Source organism: Neopsephotus bourkii, unplaced genomic scaffold (assembly GCF_033783945.1).
Source record: "Neopsephotus bourkii isolate Nb327-2 ecotype Australia unplaced genomic scaffold, CSIRO-AGI_Nbou_v1 NB_1154, whole genome shotgun sequence".
Taxonomy (NCBI): Eukaryota; Metazoa; Chordata; class Aves; order Psittaciformes; family Psittacidae; genus Neopsephotus; species Neopsephotus bourkii.
Genome location: NW_026901640.1, coordinates 4501585 through 4518600, shown reverse-complemented (window position 1 = coordinate 4518600; position 17016 = coordinate 4501585). Strand labels below are relative to the sequence as shown.

Sequence of the window (17016 nt, the reverse complement as noted above, 5' to 3'; positions counted from 1 at the left end):
ACATGATCCACTTATTAAAGACTTAGGAAACTCTTTAACCATTTAGGATTCAAGGCATAGCAGTAGAACTCAGGAAAATGAAGTAAGTACACTAGTTGTTTAGCACCTTTGAGAGCTTTTGGTGAAATAAGAATACAGTTTCCGCTTCTCAGTATTTTTAATAAAAGAGTAAATACACAAATACTAGAACCTGAATTACCAACCTCATTCTTTTATGTACCACTACAGCTGTTAACAGCCAACCTGAGTGGTGGTGATCTGTCCATGAGGAGGAGGCAGCAGCAGCACTTACGTCCACAGTCTTCAGTCATTAACATTAAGATACTAAGTGGTTGCTTAAACATTATCTCAGATGTTTGGGAGCTAGACTGTGGCTCTTTGTGCATTACTTCTAATCAGACATCATTCTGGTCTTTCTTTTCCTTGTTGCTAATGGGAAAAGAGCCATGTGTTGCTTGGACAGCTCACACTAAGCTGCCTTTGCAGCTTCAACAGGCATGAGTCTTCCATTTGCAAGCAGTGTCAAGATAGCTTGCTGTCCTTTAAGGCATCTGGCATTTTTGCAAGGCAACAGTTTGTATTCCACACCAAAGAGGATCAAAGTATAAACACATAAGAACTGTCAGTAGGCATCTTGAAAGCCCTCAGCCAGGGTAGAGGCAAGTTCAACTTAGAGTTTTTGTCTTCAGAAGTGATGTTATTCACAAGGTTCATACCCTTGTCTCCTATAAAGGCAGTAGTGTTGGGCCATAAAAACAATATCAAAGATGATGGAGAAGACACCCAGGCCAAACTTGGTTGGATCTCCAAATACTAACTTCCACTGATCTGTCAAACACCAAATTAGAAAGTTAAAACTCCTCAAGTGTAGAGTTGTCTCAAAACCACAAGGTTATGTCATGCATATTAGAGAAGTTCATGTTTATTACCTGCACTGCTTAGACACACCTTAAAACTAACTGTAGTGCACATCTTAATGCAAAGCTAATTAATAAAGTTCTTACGCTTTCTATGAAATAGCTATTTCACTTTCTGTTATGAAGGAACAGGAAGAGATTCTTTATTCTTATATAAGAACATCTACCCATACTATAGCACAAACATCATTCTCCCAAAATTACTTACTTGTTTATACCTGCTTTGTAGAAGGCTTCTCCCAACCTGTTAAGAAAGGCCCCACCACTTCAGTTCTAACCTTACCGTTGTTGTATGACTGCAAAAACATCTGGAGAAGGCTGAAGCTTCCACCAGCAAAGTCAAGCAATACATTTCCGATACTCCATCCCTCTGTACTTTTCCGACAGTAATTCATGTATGCCTGAGAGCGCAACACAAAGCTGGTCAGCACGTCACATATAAGATTTCTGAGGCTAACATTTAAGAAGCCTTCTGTATAACTACTCTGGCTTTGTCGCTAAAAGACTTAATAAATAATCATTGCTGGTTTAGTGTAGTCAGACTTTCAAGAGCACACATCACAAGCTTAGGGTGAGAGAAATGTAGTATAAAAGCAGAAAAGTTCAGATTTACCTGTGGAAAATATTTTATCAGTGTGACTGCTAACTTAATGTAAGAGAAGCAGAATAAGAACTGTAGCCATGTCATTTCCTCCGCTGCAGCAAGAAACAGTGTTGTAAATGTGAAGATCCATGCGAGTGCCAGTAGCCCAACAACAACTTTGGATACTTTCTGAGCTGCTCTCTGAAACAGAAATGCAGACACACTTAGGCCAACCTAACCATACATCCCCAGACACACTGTAAGATACAGAATATACACATGACTATGCAAAGTTACAGTCCAAAGCTATTCTTGTATGAGTTGGGATCATACCACAAGGGAATTTTAGGTGAGTGCTACAACAACAAGCTGTAGGTTTGCAAGAGCTGACGAGCAATATTCAACATCAATCATTTGGAATACTGCTGCCCATGAAGTGGACATGAAGTGAAAAACAATATGTGGTGGTATTCTTGAGTATTTATGATGCCTATTATCAGTGCCACATCTTTAACAGTCTCCTGCATTCAGTGTGATACTATCAACAGTTCCTACATATGAAAAAGGCTGCTAATGCCATTATGCTAAAAGATTCATGATTGCCTTCTACTTCTTGACTAGAAAACACTATTGCACCTAGCAGTGGTGACACACGGGCTGTTAGAGTTTTAGGTTTAGCATTACCAAAGGAAGTACCAAGAGAGAAACTTACCATCTAGAGAAAATTAGCTGTTCACATCAAAGGCTTTTACAACAGGAATTAAATAAAAAAACCACCCAAGTATAACAATCAATGGGAATTAAAGAACCACCTGACTACAATAAGCAGTCTCACCTGAAAACGGTGGGAATTATAAATGGGTCTTTTCGACTGTTTTAGGAGAAAGGAAGTTGGGAAAAAAAAAAAAGAAAAAAAAAGCTGGATGAATTGCAGGGAATCCCTAAGGACCGACCTTGAAGAATGGTCCATGCAGGGAGGAAACTGAAAAGCACATACCAGCATTTGTTCTGTGTAGAACTGTAATCTATGTGCTTGCTAGAAATCTGTTAGGGAACTTCATGAACTTGGCTGTTTGCCTCAGTTATTTTGAGTACCTAAGGAGCTGGAGCTCACAACATCCCGAGACTGAAGTAGCTAAGCTTCCTGAAATTGCTCCTACCTCAGGAAAGGTAAAGGCAGATGGATTGTGAAGCCTGACTTCTTGAAAGGCCAGAGAAAGTGCAACGAATAGGACTTTGGAGCCGAAAAGGAGCAGACGGTGAGTGGCGAGGTGCCCGGCAGAGGGAGCTCTGGCAGAGCCCAGTGTTGACACTTACCTCGTAGATGCAGCACTGCATAACGGTGAGGAGAGTTAGGACTACTGCGTGGAGACTGAAGAAAACATCATTGATAGCCACAGGGTTCACCCCACTGGGATAACTGACTAAGAATTCCTCCTAAATATAAGGGAAACCAAAAGCAACTAAATGCCTTAATTTCCTTCTACAAATACCCACCCCCTGGCAAGTGTTAAGAGATAATTATGCTTACCTTAATTAAGGGTATCCAGAAGAGTCCAACATTAAATACACTGTATGCTATAAAGCCAGTAAGGTTTAATGCTAGAAAGTCGAAGCTTAGTCCAACAACGCTAGAAAAGGGAGGAAATAGTATGAGAAATATGCATGATCATTATAGGCAGTTCCAGCAACAACTTGACCCTACAAGGTACTGATTTATAGGCAATTTTTTATATAAGTGAAAGGTATTGTACCATGATGCTGTGAGTCTATCAGGAAGCAAGGTGAAATATTTCTCACATTCCAGGCACTTGTACTCGTGACAGCTTTGTCACAACTGTGTCCCTGCTGTTTAACTTCATGCTGCCGTGAGCTCAGATAGTCTGATAAATTCATTCCAGCCTGAATCCATGGAAGTAGTAGTGCATCTTTGCCAGAAGAAATGCTTTAGTTTTCATATATAATAATGTTTCTACTTAGAGTCACTTCATTTAAAGGGAACTGGCCTAATGAGTACAGTACAAACTGCTCATAAGGTAAGCAATTTTTGAAAGTGGTCATCACAGCTGGCTCAGCCAGATGATTTACAGAGTGACACCAAAGTGAATGGGCAAGCCTCCTCTATCACAAATCAGTATTGGATGCCAAACCTGAGGATTAGGTGTCTGCAGGATGCATGTACTTTCCTCTGACCTGCATGCTCCAAAGTTCACTAGGGCTGCATTTATTTAGGCCCTGTATTTGCCTTACTTCCCTCCCTCCCCCCCCAGTCTTCATGCATAATTCACAATAACCAAGATGGATGTAACTGAAGCTAGGAACATGATTTGAAGAAGTTAAGTGCTTAAGTGACTTGCAAACACATCTGAAGTCTCTTTACCTTTTTCGGCGCCAGTTCTCAAAGAGTTGAGGATAAAAGGAGATAGACCAAGCGAGGAAATAGATCCAGCCAATCACCTCATCAGCATATCTCACTATGATGCTATGAATCACTTGAAATTGAATCCTAGGTCTGATAGGTAATGCAAAGAGAATGAGTTAATTTGCACTTCTTCAGGAGATTTTGCAGTGTTCTGCTTTGAGAAAACAGAGAGCAGGTGTTGAGACAAGGCAAAAGATTCGGAGTTAATTTCCGTTGAGATGCTCCCCTTTTCCTTAGTGCACTTGTGTTTGGGACATCTCTCACTCCTACCCTCAACCTACCCTTTCCTTCTTGCCTCTTTCTTTTCTACTCCATTACCACAGAAATCTTAAAAAAAAGTCATGTTGTGCTTATGGCTTCCACTTTCATAGCACAACATCTGTTACGCAAGAGCAGAGTTTCACTTTTCACAGCCTGCCAGCAACGCTTCACGATCATGCCTGTCCTGTTGAGCACTTCACATGCTTACCTCTGCATTTGCTTTGAGCCTTAAAAGCAGAAGCAAAACAAGGAAGTAAAACAGAAGGATTCTATTACTCAGTAGCATTTGGGCAACAAATACAATCCAACTTTCTCCATCTTTCTAGGTTGTTTTTCTATTAGGGAGGACAGGCATCTGTGAAAAGAGAAACTAATTAGAAAGCAAGATGCCTGTATCTCATGGTAGTGACACAGGCACACAGCTGCATCAGGCTGTTAGCACTCCAGAACAAGTTCTGCACACTAAAAATAGTATCCCACTGGACGTTTACAATCAAATGCTTCCCAGATCAGACAAGTTGACAAGTAGTTTTGATACTTTTCGGAGGGGTTATTAAAACCAGACTGAGGAACCACAAGAACTCAAGAGTCATTTAGTAATGAAATCTAAAATACCAAGACTATCACTCTGCTTCCATGCCCTGTATTTAGCTGAATAGCTTTGGGATTGCTGGAGGGTCACATCTCAGCTACATACCACCCATGTCCATCAGCTATTTAACTATAAGGAGGAAGTGGTTACCCCAGAGTGTAGGAAGCTGTAAGATAGCAAGTGGAACTAAAAACCAGTTTCTCACCCAGTTAAGTTGAAATTAACTGTATAAAGATAAACTGTTACTTGTCCAACATCATCTGCTTTCACTTGGAATTCTGCTTTAGTGTGACCTGCAGGCAATTTTACCTGCAAGACAAAGCAGAGGGAAGAAAAAGGAGAGTTACACCAAACTAGTGGAAGCCTTTTGCGTAAGGTCAGAAATCTGTTCTGTCACTTACTTCATCAGGCAGTTCAATAATGGTGCTCTGCTTTGATGAGTGTGTAATGTTAAAAGTTATCTCAAGTGTCTCATTTAATGGAGCCCTGTGAAGACAGAAAAAACAAGTTAGACTGGTGCTTGAGTTCACAAAGATTGCTTTAAGGCTCTGGGAGAGGATCTGCTAAATCCTTACACCTCTTGCAAACAACAAACGTCATACGCCCCAGAACCTCTATCACAGCTCTTAGATTTTCATGTGACTGTTCTCTTTACACAAACGTTGAGATCCAAAGGTGAGGGGGTGCATATTTTTAATGGTCCTTTCCTGGGAAGAGGCTGACACAGCAAAAACATGGGTAAACAATGCATTTTTTACTAAACAATGGGTGCATCAGCCCCCACTCTGGACTAGCTGTATTTCTTTGCTAGAAACTGAGTTCTGTTTGCTTGCTAAAACTTTCTTCGTGATCCTTCTAGGAAATATAAGTTTCTCTTAAGCATCAATTTTTAGAAATGAAGGAACTCTAAGTTCACTTACAGAAGACAGTTCAGTAAGCTAATATAGGGCAGACAGTATAAAACATATTTTCCAGCTCAACTTCCCATACAAATGGCATGGGGTGTTATCAGAGGCCAGTCAAAGATGTTTATGAGAATGCTGCACTATCCTGATCCATACTGTACTAAGCAATGTAATAGTCTAGAAATGGGCAGTCACACAGGTAAGATTTACTCTGTATGAACAATTAACTGAGTCTGCAGGGAAGTCTTAAGTATATAGCCAAGTCCTACCTGCTTGATCATCACCCATTCCAAAAAGAAAGTAAAGATGCAATCATTATTTTACCTCAGAAAGATCGTGACATTTGTTGAACTTCCCCTTTCTAATGAAACCATTTCAGGGACAGACAATACAATGACTCCATCTGAGACAGAAAAAAAAAAAAGTCAAAACAAAACAACCCTACACATCTCAATTACTGTGAATAATTAATAGCTCCTTCAGAAGAACCACCTACTTTCTTTTGTGATATAGACATTTTGTCCATTGGTACCTGTGGTGTCAGATTAATACAGTGAGTACATATGACAAACAGCAAAGGCAGTGAAGCTTCTTTCAAGGAGACTAAAAAATTTAAAAAGAGAAGTAACTGTCACTTGAACACATTACAAGGAAGCAATTTAAATATTTGAAGTGCAACAAAAGTTCATGCCAAGAGGCGGCTATAGATACTTCAAACCCACACTAATTGTTTCTTGATGTGATCCTAGTAACTTAGGAGTTATAAATGTCCCAAATCTATTTTAAAATAGCTTCTTGGGTCACAGTTCAGTTCAGGTGCCCAGATGTTCCAGCAAACGTATATTTATCTTCACAATTCAGGAATCACAAGCACCTTACTATAGTGCTCTGAAATATTACCATTAAGTGGCACACTTGCAGCAATTCAGCTGTGTTATACCACATAATACTTCAAGAGGCTGAGATTCCAAGTGCCAATAAAACCGGTAACAAAACCATAAGGTGGTCACATGTCAATGATTTTGACATTTGGAATCTAAGCCTATTTTATTCACTGTATATTTAAAGGACACAAGAGACAAGAGGAAGAACAAAGAGGTACATAAGATTAGAAATTGAGAAAAAAAACAGATAATTTTTTTCTTATTGCCATATATAAATATATATAACAGGGGAAGTTCAAGTTAGATATAAGGAAGAAGTTCTTTACTGTGAGGGTGGTGATGCACTAGAATGGGTTGCCCAGGGAAGTTGTGAATGCTCCATCCCTGGCGGTGTTCAAGGCCAGGCTGGATAGAGCCTTAGGTGGCATGGTTTAGTGTGAAGTGTCCCTGTCCATGGCAGGGTGGGGGTGGAACTAGATGATCTTAAAGTCATTTCCAACCCTAACTATTCTATGATTCTATATTACACAGTGTTCTTAAGACATTATTTAAAGGCAGGAGAATTCCCCAGTTCATCACTGACTGCACCACAGACAGTATTTAATCTGTTTCTGCAGAGGCGAGTGCTCCACCACAATAGTGCCTTAGCATAGCACTGCCTGTGCAGGAGCACACCAAGTCAACGGTATAACAGAAGAAAAGGGCACAGGTCTCCCCAGAGAGGTGTAAGGGACACTGCAGAGCAACCCTCTTCCACCACTTACAGATGTGGAACTGGCCCCTGCCTGAGGGAGCCCCATGGCCTAACCTGGGATGCCCAGACACTCACCGCTAGGCCCCAGCACCACAAGGGAGAGGTGCAGCAGAGTGGGGAGCAGGTATTGCATCCTCATCGCGGAAAACCTACAGAAAAAGCAGGGAGAAAGCTTTGCTTAGGACTCACACCTTTTGAGGGGACCCCTGCCCATTCCCTCAGCTGGCAGCACCCTTCAAACGGTGCCCATCACAGCCCGGCTGAGGAACTCTCAACACGCACGGGACAGAACCAATTCAGTCCCTCTGCCTGACCACACTCCCCCGACGCCACCCGTACCTCATAGCTGGGCCCGCTCCCGCCCCCTGAAAGACCCTCCCCTTCCCCTTGGGACTACAAATCTCAGCAGCCACTGCATCTCTACCCCCAGCACCGCCACCCCCGGCAACGCGGTGCTCCCTGGGACTTGTAGTCCCCGCCGCCCTCCCCTCAGGAGACATACTGCAGAGGGGACATCCCACGCTTGCCCTAGAGCGTCCTAACACTAACACTGCGGAGGAGGCAGCACGGAGGAGCAGGTGCCTACCTCCTTCCACTGCCGCAGCTCCGTCCCGGCTCTTCCCTTTTCAGCTTCTCACGTGAGGCGGCCGCTCATCGCTTCCCCGCCCAGCGCCGGTGCGGCCGCCCTCGGGCGCCATATTGGGTGCGGCGGAGCGCGTTGGGTTGGTGGTGGTGGGGCTGGGAGGAGGGAAAGCTGCGAGTGGAGGGCGGGCGGGTTTGTCGCTCTGCGTGTTTGTTAAAGTTCAGCTTAAAGCTGCGCAGGTCACCGGGGAGGTTGGGGGAAGAGACAGTTTGTTACGTTCAAGATGGAGGGGTAGCAGCCAGGCGCAGCTGAGGGGAGACATCTTCAGTCAGAGGGCAAAGTCCATCTTCAGTCAGAGGGCAGAGTTCAGCCCAGTCCTGCGCGCAGTGAGTTGGGAGCCCACACAGCTTGCGCCCTCGCTGCTCTTGGGGCAAGTTCCCCCTCAGAGGTAGCAAGGAGCAGTGTGGGACTCAGCCTGGTGGGTGCTGGTCTAGCCACTGTACAGAGACCTGTGCTTGGTGGGGGAGGTGAAAGCAATCTCTTGCCATGGCCATGGCGGCTGGCGAGGCAGCAGGCAGCCCTGTGCCTGCTTGCGTGCTGGGCATCGACTTGGGCACGACATCGGTTAAAGCAGCCCTGTTGATAGGGGCAGAGCGAGAGCAAGTGGTGGCAGAGAGCTGCTCCAGGGAGACGCAGGCATACACCAGTAGCCTGGAAGCTGGACCGCAGGTAAGGGGCGGACAGATTTCAGGATACTGGCCTTGCCTTGCAGTGGCTGGGTTGTTTTGCTACGTTGCGTACACTTCAATGGTTTTCCTGGCTTGTTCTCATGCCTAGATTGGCAGCTGGTTGCTGCATGTTTCTGGGTGTCTGAAAATAAAATGCTCTCACTCTCCTGTTGAAGAAAGTCAAGTAGTGCTGCTTGATAAAAGACTCAGGTTTTGAAAAATTGCATAAAAAAATCTAAAACTATTCTCCTGTGAGCCATCACCTTGTCTTTCACACTGCTTGTCAAAAAACAGCAACCGCCTGCCAACTAGAAGGCTGGCTTGCGCTTTAATGTGAGATAGAATCATAACTAGAAATTCCCTGTGGAAAGAGCCACGAGCATGTACTCCTATTAAAAGACCTTTACATCTATTGTGTTGGTCAATCTAAGAAAGGGTGAGTCAGAATCGTAAAAAATACATACCAACATGCCTCTGGCCTAGTAATGAAGTGAGCCCAACTTCTGAGCAAAAATACCAAACAGGCATAGTCATGTTTATGCAGCTAAAATTACGTGCATGCAGAATAGCTCACATCTGTATGTAGACTGGATTTGAACACTTTTGCTTGTAACCTTCACACTGGTCTGCCACAAAGTAACTGGAATCCTTGAAATTCAGTGAGAAAACTGGAATGCAGCTTCTTTTGTGGTGTGGTTTGGTCAGTTTGCCGAGTAGATCAATCTGATGGGGAGTTCTAGGACTACAATATCCAGAAATGAAGTATCAGTGTCATCAAAATCAACAGGGCGTAGATACAGAGGAGCTTACAAGGGAAACTGCATGCAAGGCAGAACACAACAGTAATCCTCTCTGTGGGGAAAAAGAAGAGCAATATATAAGATGAACTAGTGAAAGCATGTAGTCAATGTTAATGGATTTTTTTAAAATGTATAGATGAGTATGGTAACTTAGGAGATTATCTGGCCTTCAGTTTAAGAGGCTGTTATCTCATTCTCAGCTTGCTGGTATTGGGTTTTAGTTTCTGTGGTTTTGTGGGTTTTTTGCTTTTTTTTATTTTTTCAATTTAGTAGTGAATGTCATTCTAATACATGTTATTAAGCTAAATGAATTCTGTTGCTCACTTCTGACTTGAGTAGTCTTGTTTAATAAATACATTGAGTGAATCCTAATGGTTTTATGCTCCGAATAATGTTTTATGATTGCAGGGAATGGAGCAGGATGTCCGGAGAATAATAAGAGCACTCAATGAATGCCTTGCTGCTCTACCTCAGCAGCAGCTTCAAAGAGTCAGTCACATTGGTATTACAGGACAAATGCATGGGATTGTGTTTTGGAAAAGAGATAAAGGTAACATTAATTCTTTGCCATTCCTGTTTGGAGTATTATGATACAGAAAATATGATTTTAATTCTGAAACTATCTGTAGGAAACTGCTGTGTGTTCACTTTGGTCTTCTGTAAAACAGAATTAACAGAAGATCTGTGGAAATGTTTTTAAATTATTGAAATTTCAGTTAAGGATATTGTTTACACAGATTTGTTAAAGCATTTATCCTAAGGAGATCACTGCAGAGTCAGCACAATTATTAATATGAAAGAGGAATAACATGTTTGTGGCTTGTCCAATATGTCCATTATATGCTATATGCTGCCAGTTGAAAGACCTTGTGCATCATATGAGTGAACTGAGGTGGCTCTTACCTCATAAAACACTTAACTAGCTGTTGTCTAGTACCTGAATACCTTCTAATGATTCTGCAGGAGTCATAGTGGCAGTTTTGTATATGCTTTGAAAAATAAGACCTGTTTGGTTTTTATGTTACAATGTGCACAGCAGTAGCAAACCAGCTATTTTGAAATGCTGTTTGAAGGTAAAGTGGAGAAAGCTGCATTTCAGTAAATGGTGTTTTCAGGCCTTTTTTGTTTGCTTTTTTCAGAACTGAAGTCTGAGGCTTTCAGAATGTGGTTCCATGTCTTCTTTCTCGTTACCTTGTGGTGTACACATGTGAGCAATTATGCAAGCCTCATAATTATAGAAGTTAGGCAAAAATGTATTGTAAACCATAGAATAGGCTTCCCAAAAGTGCTAGTCACTGCCTGTCAAAAGTTGTCAGGGTCTTAATTGCTTTTAAGACACACTGTGCTATTCATTACTGGCTGTAAGGGAAGAAAGAAAGAAATACAAAGACTGATGGACCAAAGGAGTTGTTGCTGGCTTTCCAGCTGTCTCAAGGGCTGCATACCAAAACCTCATGGGTTCATGGCAGACATAGATTCTTATGTCATATTGGTTAATATTTTATTTCCTAAAGCCACAGTCCACTTTTGTTTCATTTCTGTCAAGTGAAAGAGGGTGTTAGCTCTCATTTGTTTTGAGTAGACTAAGTGGATTCATGCACTTTGGGACACAAATTACATTTTTAATAGCATCCTTTAGGGTTAGATTTATGGTTAATAATTTTTCTTAGCATCCATTTAAAACTAGAAAAGCAAACAAATTGGAAATTCAGTTCAAACAGATTTAATAGAACAGGGAATTAAGGGAACAAGAAAAGAATGTGTTTGCTTTGCATCTTTCACCTAGTAGTTTCCAGCTTTCATGGCTGCTTTTTACTGTGTGAGTGTAGCTGTATCCAGCCCAAGACAGACTCTTTTAGCCATATTTGTGCTAGTCAAAACCAGCAGGCTGCTTCACTTACGGAGACAGCTCATGGCCTGTCCTATCCCCCATCCCCACACTGTGACCAGGCATAACCTGAGAGAGCAGTAATTGTCAGAGGCCAAAGCTGTGCTGTGGAGTGTGTGAGCAAACATCACATGCCAGTGCTTGAGCTGAGCCTCTGCTTACACTTCTGGTCTGGCAGGTGAGTGTGCTGCCTTTGCAGGACTTTTTGTGGTGAGCATGTTGGGGCAGGAGGTAGCACGCTGGACTGGAGCAGTAGCAGACATTGCTGAGAAAGCTCTGAGAAGTCACCGTAATTTAACTGAGGCCTTCATGTGGAAGAATGTGAAAGTTTCATCAAAGGTGTGGTGATCTCTGTTCAAAGGACATTCTGGACTGGTAAAACCAAAAACCAAATTAAACCCTATTCTACCTTTGGTGAAGTTTTGTTGCATAGCAGAAGGAAGGGATTCTCTTTAGTACTTCACAGTCCATTGCTTAACACATATAGATCCAGGCTTTTTTCTTCCTTTGTCTCAAAAGGTGATTAAACTACATGCTATCCATCATAGGCAGTTGGTTACTAATAAATCATTCTTTAGGTCATGATGTGGCAGCTCCCAGTTAAGGTTTGTATATGAGAGCTGTCATATCAGCTCATTACGTCCCATACCAGAACTGAGGGGTTGGTTGGTTGGTTGTTTTGTGGATAACCTGATGTTTAAGTTGCATCATTAATATCTAAGGGTGCAAACTACTTGTTCCTGGAGGCACTAGGAGTGCTTGTAGATAATGAAGGCCTTTGGGTACTAATCTCTGTTTTAGCAGAGGATGACTGCCATTATGATGTTATCTAGGGCTGAAAACCATGACTAATTAATTTGATTACAGTCACTACAGGCTCTGATTCTGCTCTTTTTCCAGTGTATTTGACAAATCATCAAAAGTGGCCAGAAATGAGGAGTGCCAGGTGGACTACGCTGCAGGGGGTTGCTGGGCTTCTCAGATACTGTGTGTTTCAGGTTGCAAGTGGGCAGAGAGTGGCCCAGGCCCTACCTTTGAGCCAGAGGAAGTCAGTCATCTCGTTACTTGGCAAGATACTCGCTGCAGTCCTACCTTCCTCTCTTCTCTTCCTTTGCCACAGTCGCATATCAGCTTGGCTACAGGATTTGGATGTGCCACAGTCTACTGGTATTTAAAGAAGAGGTACATTGTTTGTCGAAAGCATTCCCTTATTAGGTGGTTGACTGGCAGTTTCTCATCTTGAATTTATGTGACAATTAGTATTCCTGTAGCATGTTAGTGCCACTATAAGCTGAGTGGCTGTGTTTCCCTTTAATTGTAGTATTAAATAAGTAGCCAAAGAATATTTAAAATGGCAGTGTTCAACATAAACTGTATGCCACTAAGCACAAGATTCTCTGACCTCATAAAAATACTGCAGATCTCTGTAATAAAAATAAAAGCTTTTGACCATATAGTAACAAAAGCCTTAAAGAACTGTAGAATCATTCTAGTCTGTCCCACCGCTCAGAGGAGCTCTGCTAATGTAGTTTGAACATTATAATTTTGCTTTGTGCAGACTGTGAAAAATACAAGCATGCCTAAAACAGTAATTGAGTTGCTTTGTCTGCTTGCTGCCAGATGCTAAAACAAATATTCTTTAAATTAATTTCAGTTCCTTCCTTCCTTAGGCACCGAAATCCGTATGAGGTGTTAAAAATGGTCTGCTTTGCTGTGGTGTGTTTGCAGAGGATATAATTTTTCACTTATGACTTGGCATCAGCAAGAGTTGTTCTTCAGTTATGTCTGCAGTATGCTGTTTTTCAAAGAGCCAAAGTCTTCCTCTGCAATGAGTTCAGGTTCAATAAATGGGCAAAAACTTACTAGATCTTGGTTTCTTACAGTGTGTGTCCAGCAAATACATGGAGCATGGCATGATCTTGCTTTAGAGCTGTTTGAGTTCAGCTGCTTTGCTTTGTTCCTGTTTTATTTAACCATTGATACGTTTCCATTCATACAATTTGTGGATCCTCGAACAACTGCAGGAATTTACATACTTTTCTCAAATGCTCCAGGATTAACAAACAGATCAACAAATGACCTCCAGGATCATTTTTTTTGTGCAAACAATTACTGCCTTCCTGGTAACTGTTGCAGTGGTGTGCTTTTGAACCTGGACAGCTCGTTCCTTAAAGCCTTTGTCTCTCCATCTTCCAGCAGTAGGTAATTATTGCTGCTGCTGTAACAGCTTGGAAAGCAAATTCCACTTACAAAACCAACCAAAACAACAAAGTCCAGGCTTATCACTGAGATGGCTGTTTCATTTTTTAGATGGGCCCACACATGTCTGAAGCTCCTAATAGCAATGGAAGTAATCTTGCTCCCTCTGCCTTAAAGTGCCCCTCATTGGTTTTAATGTGTTTCGTTTAAAAGTCCAGGTTTTCTGAAGTCTTATGATGCAGCTGGCACTATCCATGACTACGTGGTTGCCATGTTGTGTGACCTGAGGAAGCCACTCATGTCTGTCCAGAATGCTGCCAGCTGGGGATATTTTAATTCCAGAAATAAAAGCTGGAATACTGATATGTAAGTGCTAAGGACATCAAATGGGTTTTGTATATTGCTTGTGATGGGCAATGTGAACATCTCTGGTCCCTAAGTATGAGAGTGCTACAGATAAAAAGGGATTGAAAGTTACTTCTATATATGTGTGGCCTGTACTGAAGAACTGTTGAGAGTTTGTTCTGCAAGGTACATATGTCTAAAGCGTATAAAATCTGGCATGATATTTTAGAAATACTTAAGAGAGCAGAGTTGAGAGACTCATCAGTGAGGCCTCATATGCCAAACTGCTCTCTTCCTTTCTGTGATGGGATGGGGTGGGCAAGTGCATGCTGCAGCCAAGATGTTGTGATGGTAAAAGACAGTTCCGTAGTTCATTCAGCTGAGTTCCTTCACAACTACTAAGACTTACTTGTGATAATACCTAAGAGTTACAGATCTTCAGAAAGTTTTATAGGGAATCAGTTCGTTTATTTACTTATTTATTTTAACGATTTGCTCTTTCAAGAATTTACTTACTTATTTTAATGATTTGCTCTTTCAGGGCTGAGTGCTAAGGCCTTATATAATTCAGAGCTTAGGTTAGGCCAGGACTCCAAGGTGAAAAGATCTGCTCATGAAGGTATGAAAGAGTGACAGAAACTTGCATTTGGCCTACTGAGCTGTTATTAATTTGGTGTTATTGCTGTAGCAATGTAGAGTATCTTATGTAAGGAGTTTGTTGGACTTAACTCTTTGTGGTTTGGTTTTGAACCACTAACTGCATGACAGCTTCAAGTTCTGTGAAGTTGCTTTTTCTTTTCTGGTTTTGTGGTTGTCCTTTTGCCCTGGAATTGCTTGTCCGTATGACACCACTAGGATAAATCTCAGGTAATCAAGATGCATATAAAGGAAAGCTATTTCTTCTTCTAGATGATTCTGGTTTTCCCAGCTCATTGAACTGGAATGCTGCCCCTGTCCAAGACAAAGCGTTCCAAATAGGTGAAAGCATCCATAAATCCAGCAGACACAAATGCATGTCTGGGTTCGTCTGTGACCTCAGAGAGGCTTTTGTAGTCACACTACACATTCCCACACTACTTTCCTGCAATAATATTGTTCTGATTGCAGATTAAAAGAATCTGGCTTTCCCATTCACTTGCTTCCAGAGGTGGGAGACCCTGGCAGTATTGCAGGCAGAACAGTCAATGTATGGCATGGAATACCCAAAGGAGCAAAAGTAGGAGTTGCTCTGGGGGATTTCCAGTGCTCTGTGTATTCCTGTCTGACTGAGAGGACTGATGCAGGTATGATCATTTTGATATCTTGCTTGGTTTTCTCATTGGTCTCCTTCAGGGTAGCCTAGTAAAACACTGATTTATTTTTTGCTTTTATGTTCTAGTTCTTAATATCGGCACCTCTGCTCAGCTGAGTATCCTAATGCCTCCTGGTTTCCAGCCTCCAGACATGCCAGATCCTTCCTCAGCTCTTACTTATTTTCCCTACTTCAATGATGACTACTTGGCTGTGGCAGCATCACTTAATGGGGGCAATGTCCTAGCAACATTTGTGGACATGGTGGCACAGTGGACAGAAGAGCTAGGTAAGCTATTTCAAGGATAGCGTAAAATATAGGATAGCTGTATTTTCAAGGTTATATTTCAAGGATAGCTTAAAAATTTGATTCATCAGCAGGGTAAAAAGAAGCTAAGGTAAAGGAACAGGCCTTGAGCTGTTTTTTCATGCCACATAGGGAGTGAGGATGTAACTCTTGGGTCATGCTTCCCAGATCTCTGGAATTTCCTGCTGAAGCTTATGAACATGCTGGGACAGTCATGCTTGGACTCCACATTCACATTGCCGCTAGGTTTTGGATTTTGTTTTAAGAACACAAGAGGATTATTTTTTGCAAGTTGATTTTCAAAAGTAAAAGCCAGTGAAGTTGAGGACACCCTTCTAATTATGTATGAATGCAGTCCAGAAGAGTCCCTTGATTAGATCAGTTGCCTTTTGCTTCATATTTTGCAGGACTCTAATGGATTTTAAGACTTAAACTCATGTAATATCTTCCAAGTGCTTTAAACGTGGTCTTCACAGGGTTTTTTAACAATTTCTTGGGTTTTGCAATACAGAAATAAGCTCTGAAATTATTCTTGCAGTGAGTACTTGAAGTGAACTTTGCATTCATATGCAATTCGGCCACTGAAGCCGAGATCTGCTGTTAATGTGTTTAAAGGTGGTGTTTTGTGTAACTTAAGACAGTATAGGCAAAGATGAATAGCTGTGTTGTCAGGAAAGGCAGTTTCTGTAACCTGAAAAGGATTTTAAGTAATGCAGGTTCTAGATAAAATTGGATGGGAGAACTGTGGTTCATAAACCTGGAAAAACAATGACTTCTGGGGCACAGAAGAAGATGGACATATCTTGCTGAAGGGTGGATTGTCCAATTTAACTTTCCACATGTAAGATACACTAGATCTCTTCAGATGAGTAACGTGATATTTCCCATCTGCAGGACTTCAGGTCCAGGAGTCTGCCATCTATACAAAGATAATCAAAGCAGCCTTGGCCCAAACCAACAGCAAACTCTCAATCCACCCAACCATATTTGGAGAGAGACACGTTCCTGAGCAGTTGGCATCAGTGAGCAATATTGCTGTCTCTGACCTCTCTCTGGGTCATGTAACCAGAGCCCTGTGCCGTGGCATCGTTGAAAACCTCTGTTCCATGCTACCTGTGCAGTGCCTGATGGAGACTGGAGTGAGGAGGGTTCTGGGGAGCGGCAGTGCCCTTGCCAGGAACGAGGTGCTGAGGCAAGAAGTGGAAAGGGTTTTTCCGTTCCCTGTGGTTTACGGGAAGGATGTTGATGCTGCCATGGGGGCTGCCATGGTGATGTTCCATAGAAAATAAAGCCGTTGTTTGGGATGGCCTGAGATGCAGCTTCTTTGTTTTTTTTTCCAGCTTTGCAGTGTTTCCTTTCACTTCTTTCAATTCTTTTAACATGCAGTGTCATTACAGTGGAAAAAAACCCCTAACCTGCATTTAATGTCTGCTTCTGGGTGTACACATTTTATTGCTCTGTCATTCCCAGTTGTGAAATAAGAAGTAATTACCACATTGAATTTGACTGAGTGACTAGGAAAGATTTATTAGCTTTCTGCATAAAATGATACTTAATG

General features: G+C 42.0%; 2 protein-coding genes across 3 annotated transcripts; one reads left to right on the top strand and one right to left on the bottom strand.

The window, feature by feature from the left end:
- Window positions 1-138: 138 nt before the first annotated feature.
- Window positions 139-7548, bottom strand: CTNS (cystinosin, lysosomal cystine transporter). The gene is made up of 10 exons (XM_061363642.1): window positions 7394-7548; window positions 6005-6083; window positions 5177-5261; window positions 4981-5084; window positions 3881-4012; window positions 3032-3131; window positions 2818-2937; window positions 1531-1701; window positions 1201-1318; window positions 139-828 (listed from the first exon to the last, which is right to left on the bottom strand). Exons 1-10 carry the CDS (start codon window positions 7455-7457, stop codon window positions 698-700), a joined length of 1104 nt encoding a protein of 367 aa, XP_061219626.1. The 5' UTR covers window positions 7458-7548; the 3' UTR covers window positions 139-697.
- A 244-nt stretch (window positions 7549-7792) lies between these two features.
- On the top strand, window positions 7793-16770 carry SHPK (sedoheptulokinase). 2 transcript variants are annotated; one of them, XM_061363641.1, is made up of 7 exons: window positions 7793-8021; window positions 9838-9979; window positions 12316-12499; window positions 13730-13882; window positions 14969-15144; window positions 15240-15440; window positions 16353-16770. In XM_061363641.1, the coding sequence occupies exons 2-7, from the start codon at window positions 9841-9843 to the stop codon at window positions 16745-16747; spliced, it is 1248 nt and encodes a 415-aa protein (XP_061219625.1). In that variant the 5' UTR covers window positions 7793-8021; window positions 9838-9840; the 3' UTR covers window positions 16748-16770. The 2 variants fall into 2 exon arrangements, with proteins under 2 accessions (XP_061219625.1, XP_061219624.1); XM_061363640.1 differs by lacking the exon at window positions 7793-8021 and adding an exon at window positions 8282-8630.
- Window positions 16771-17016: the final 246 nt, after the last annotated feature.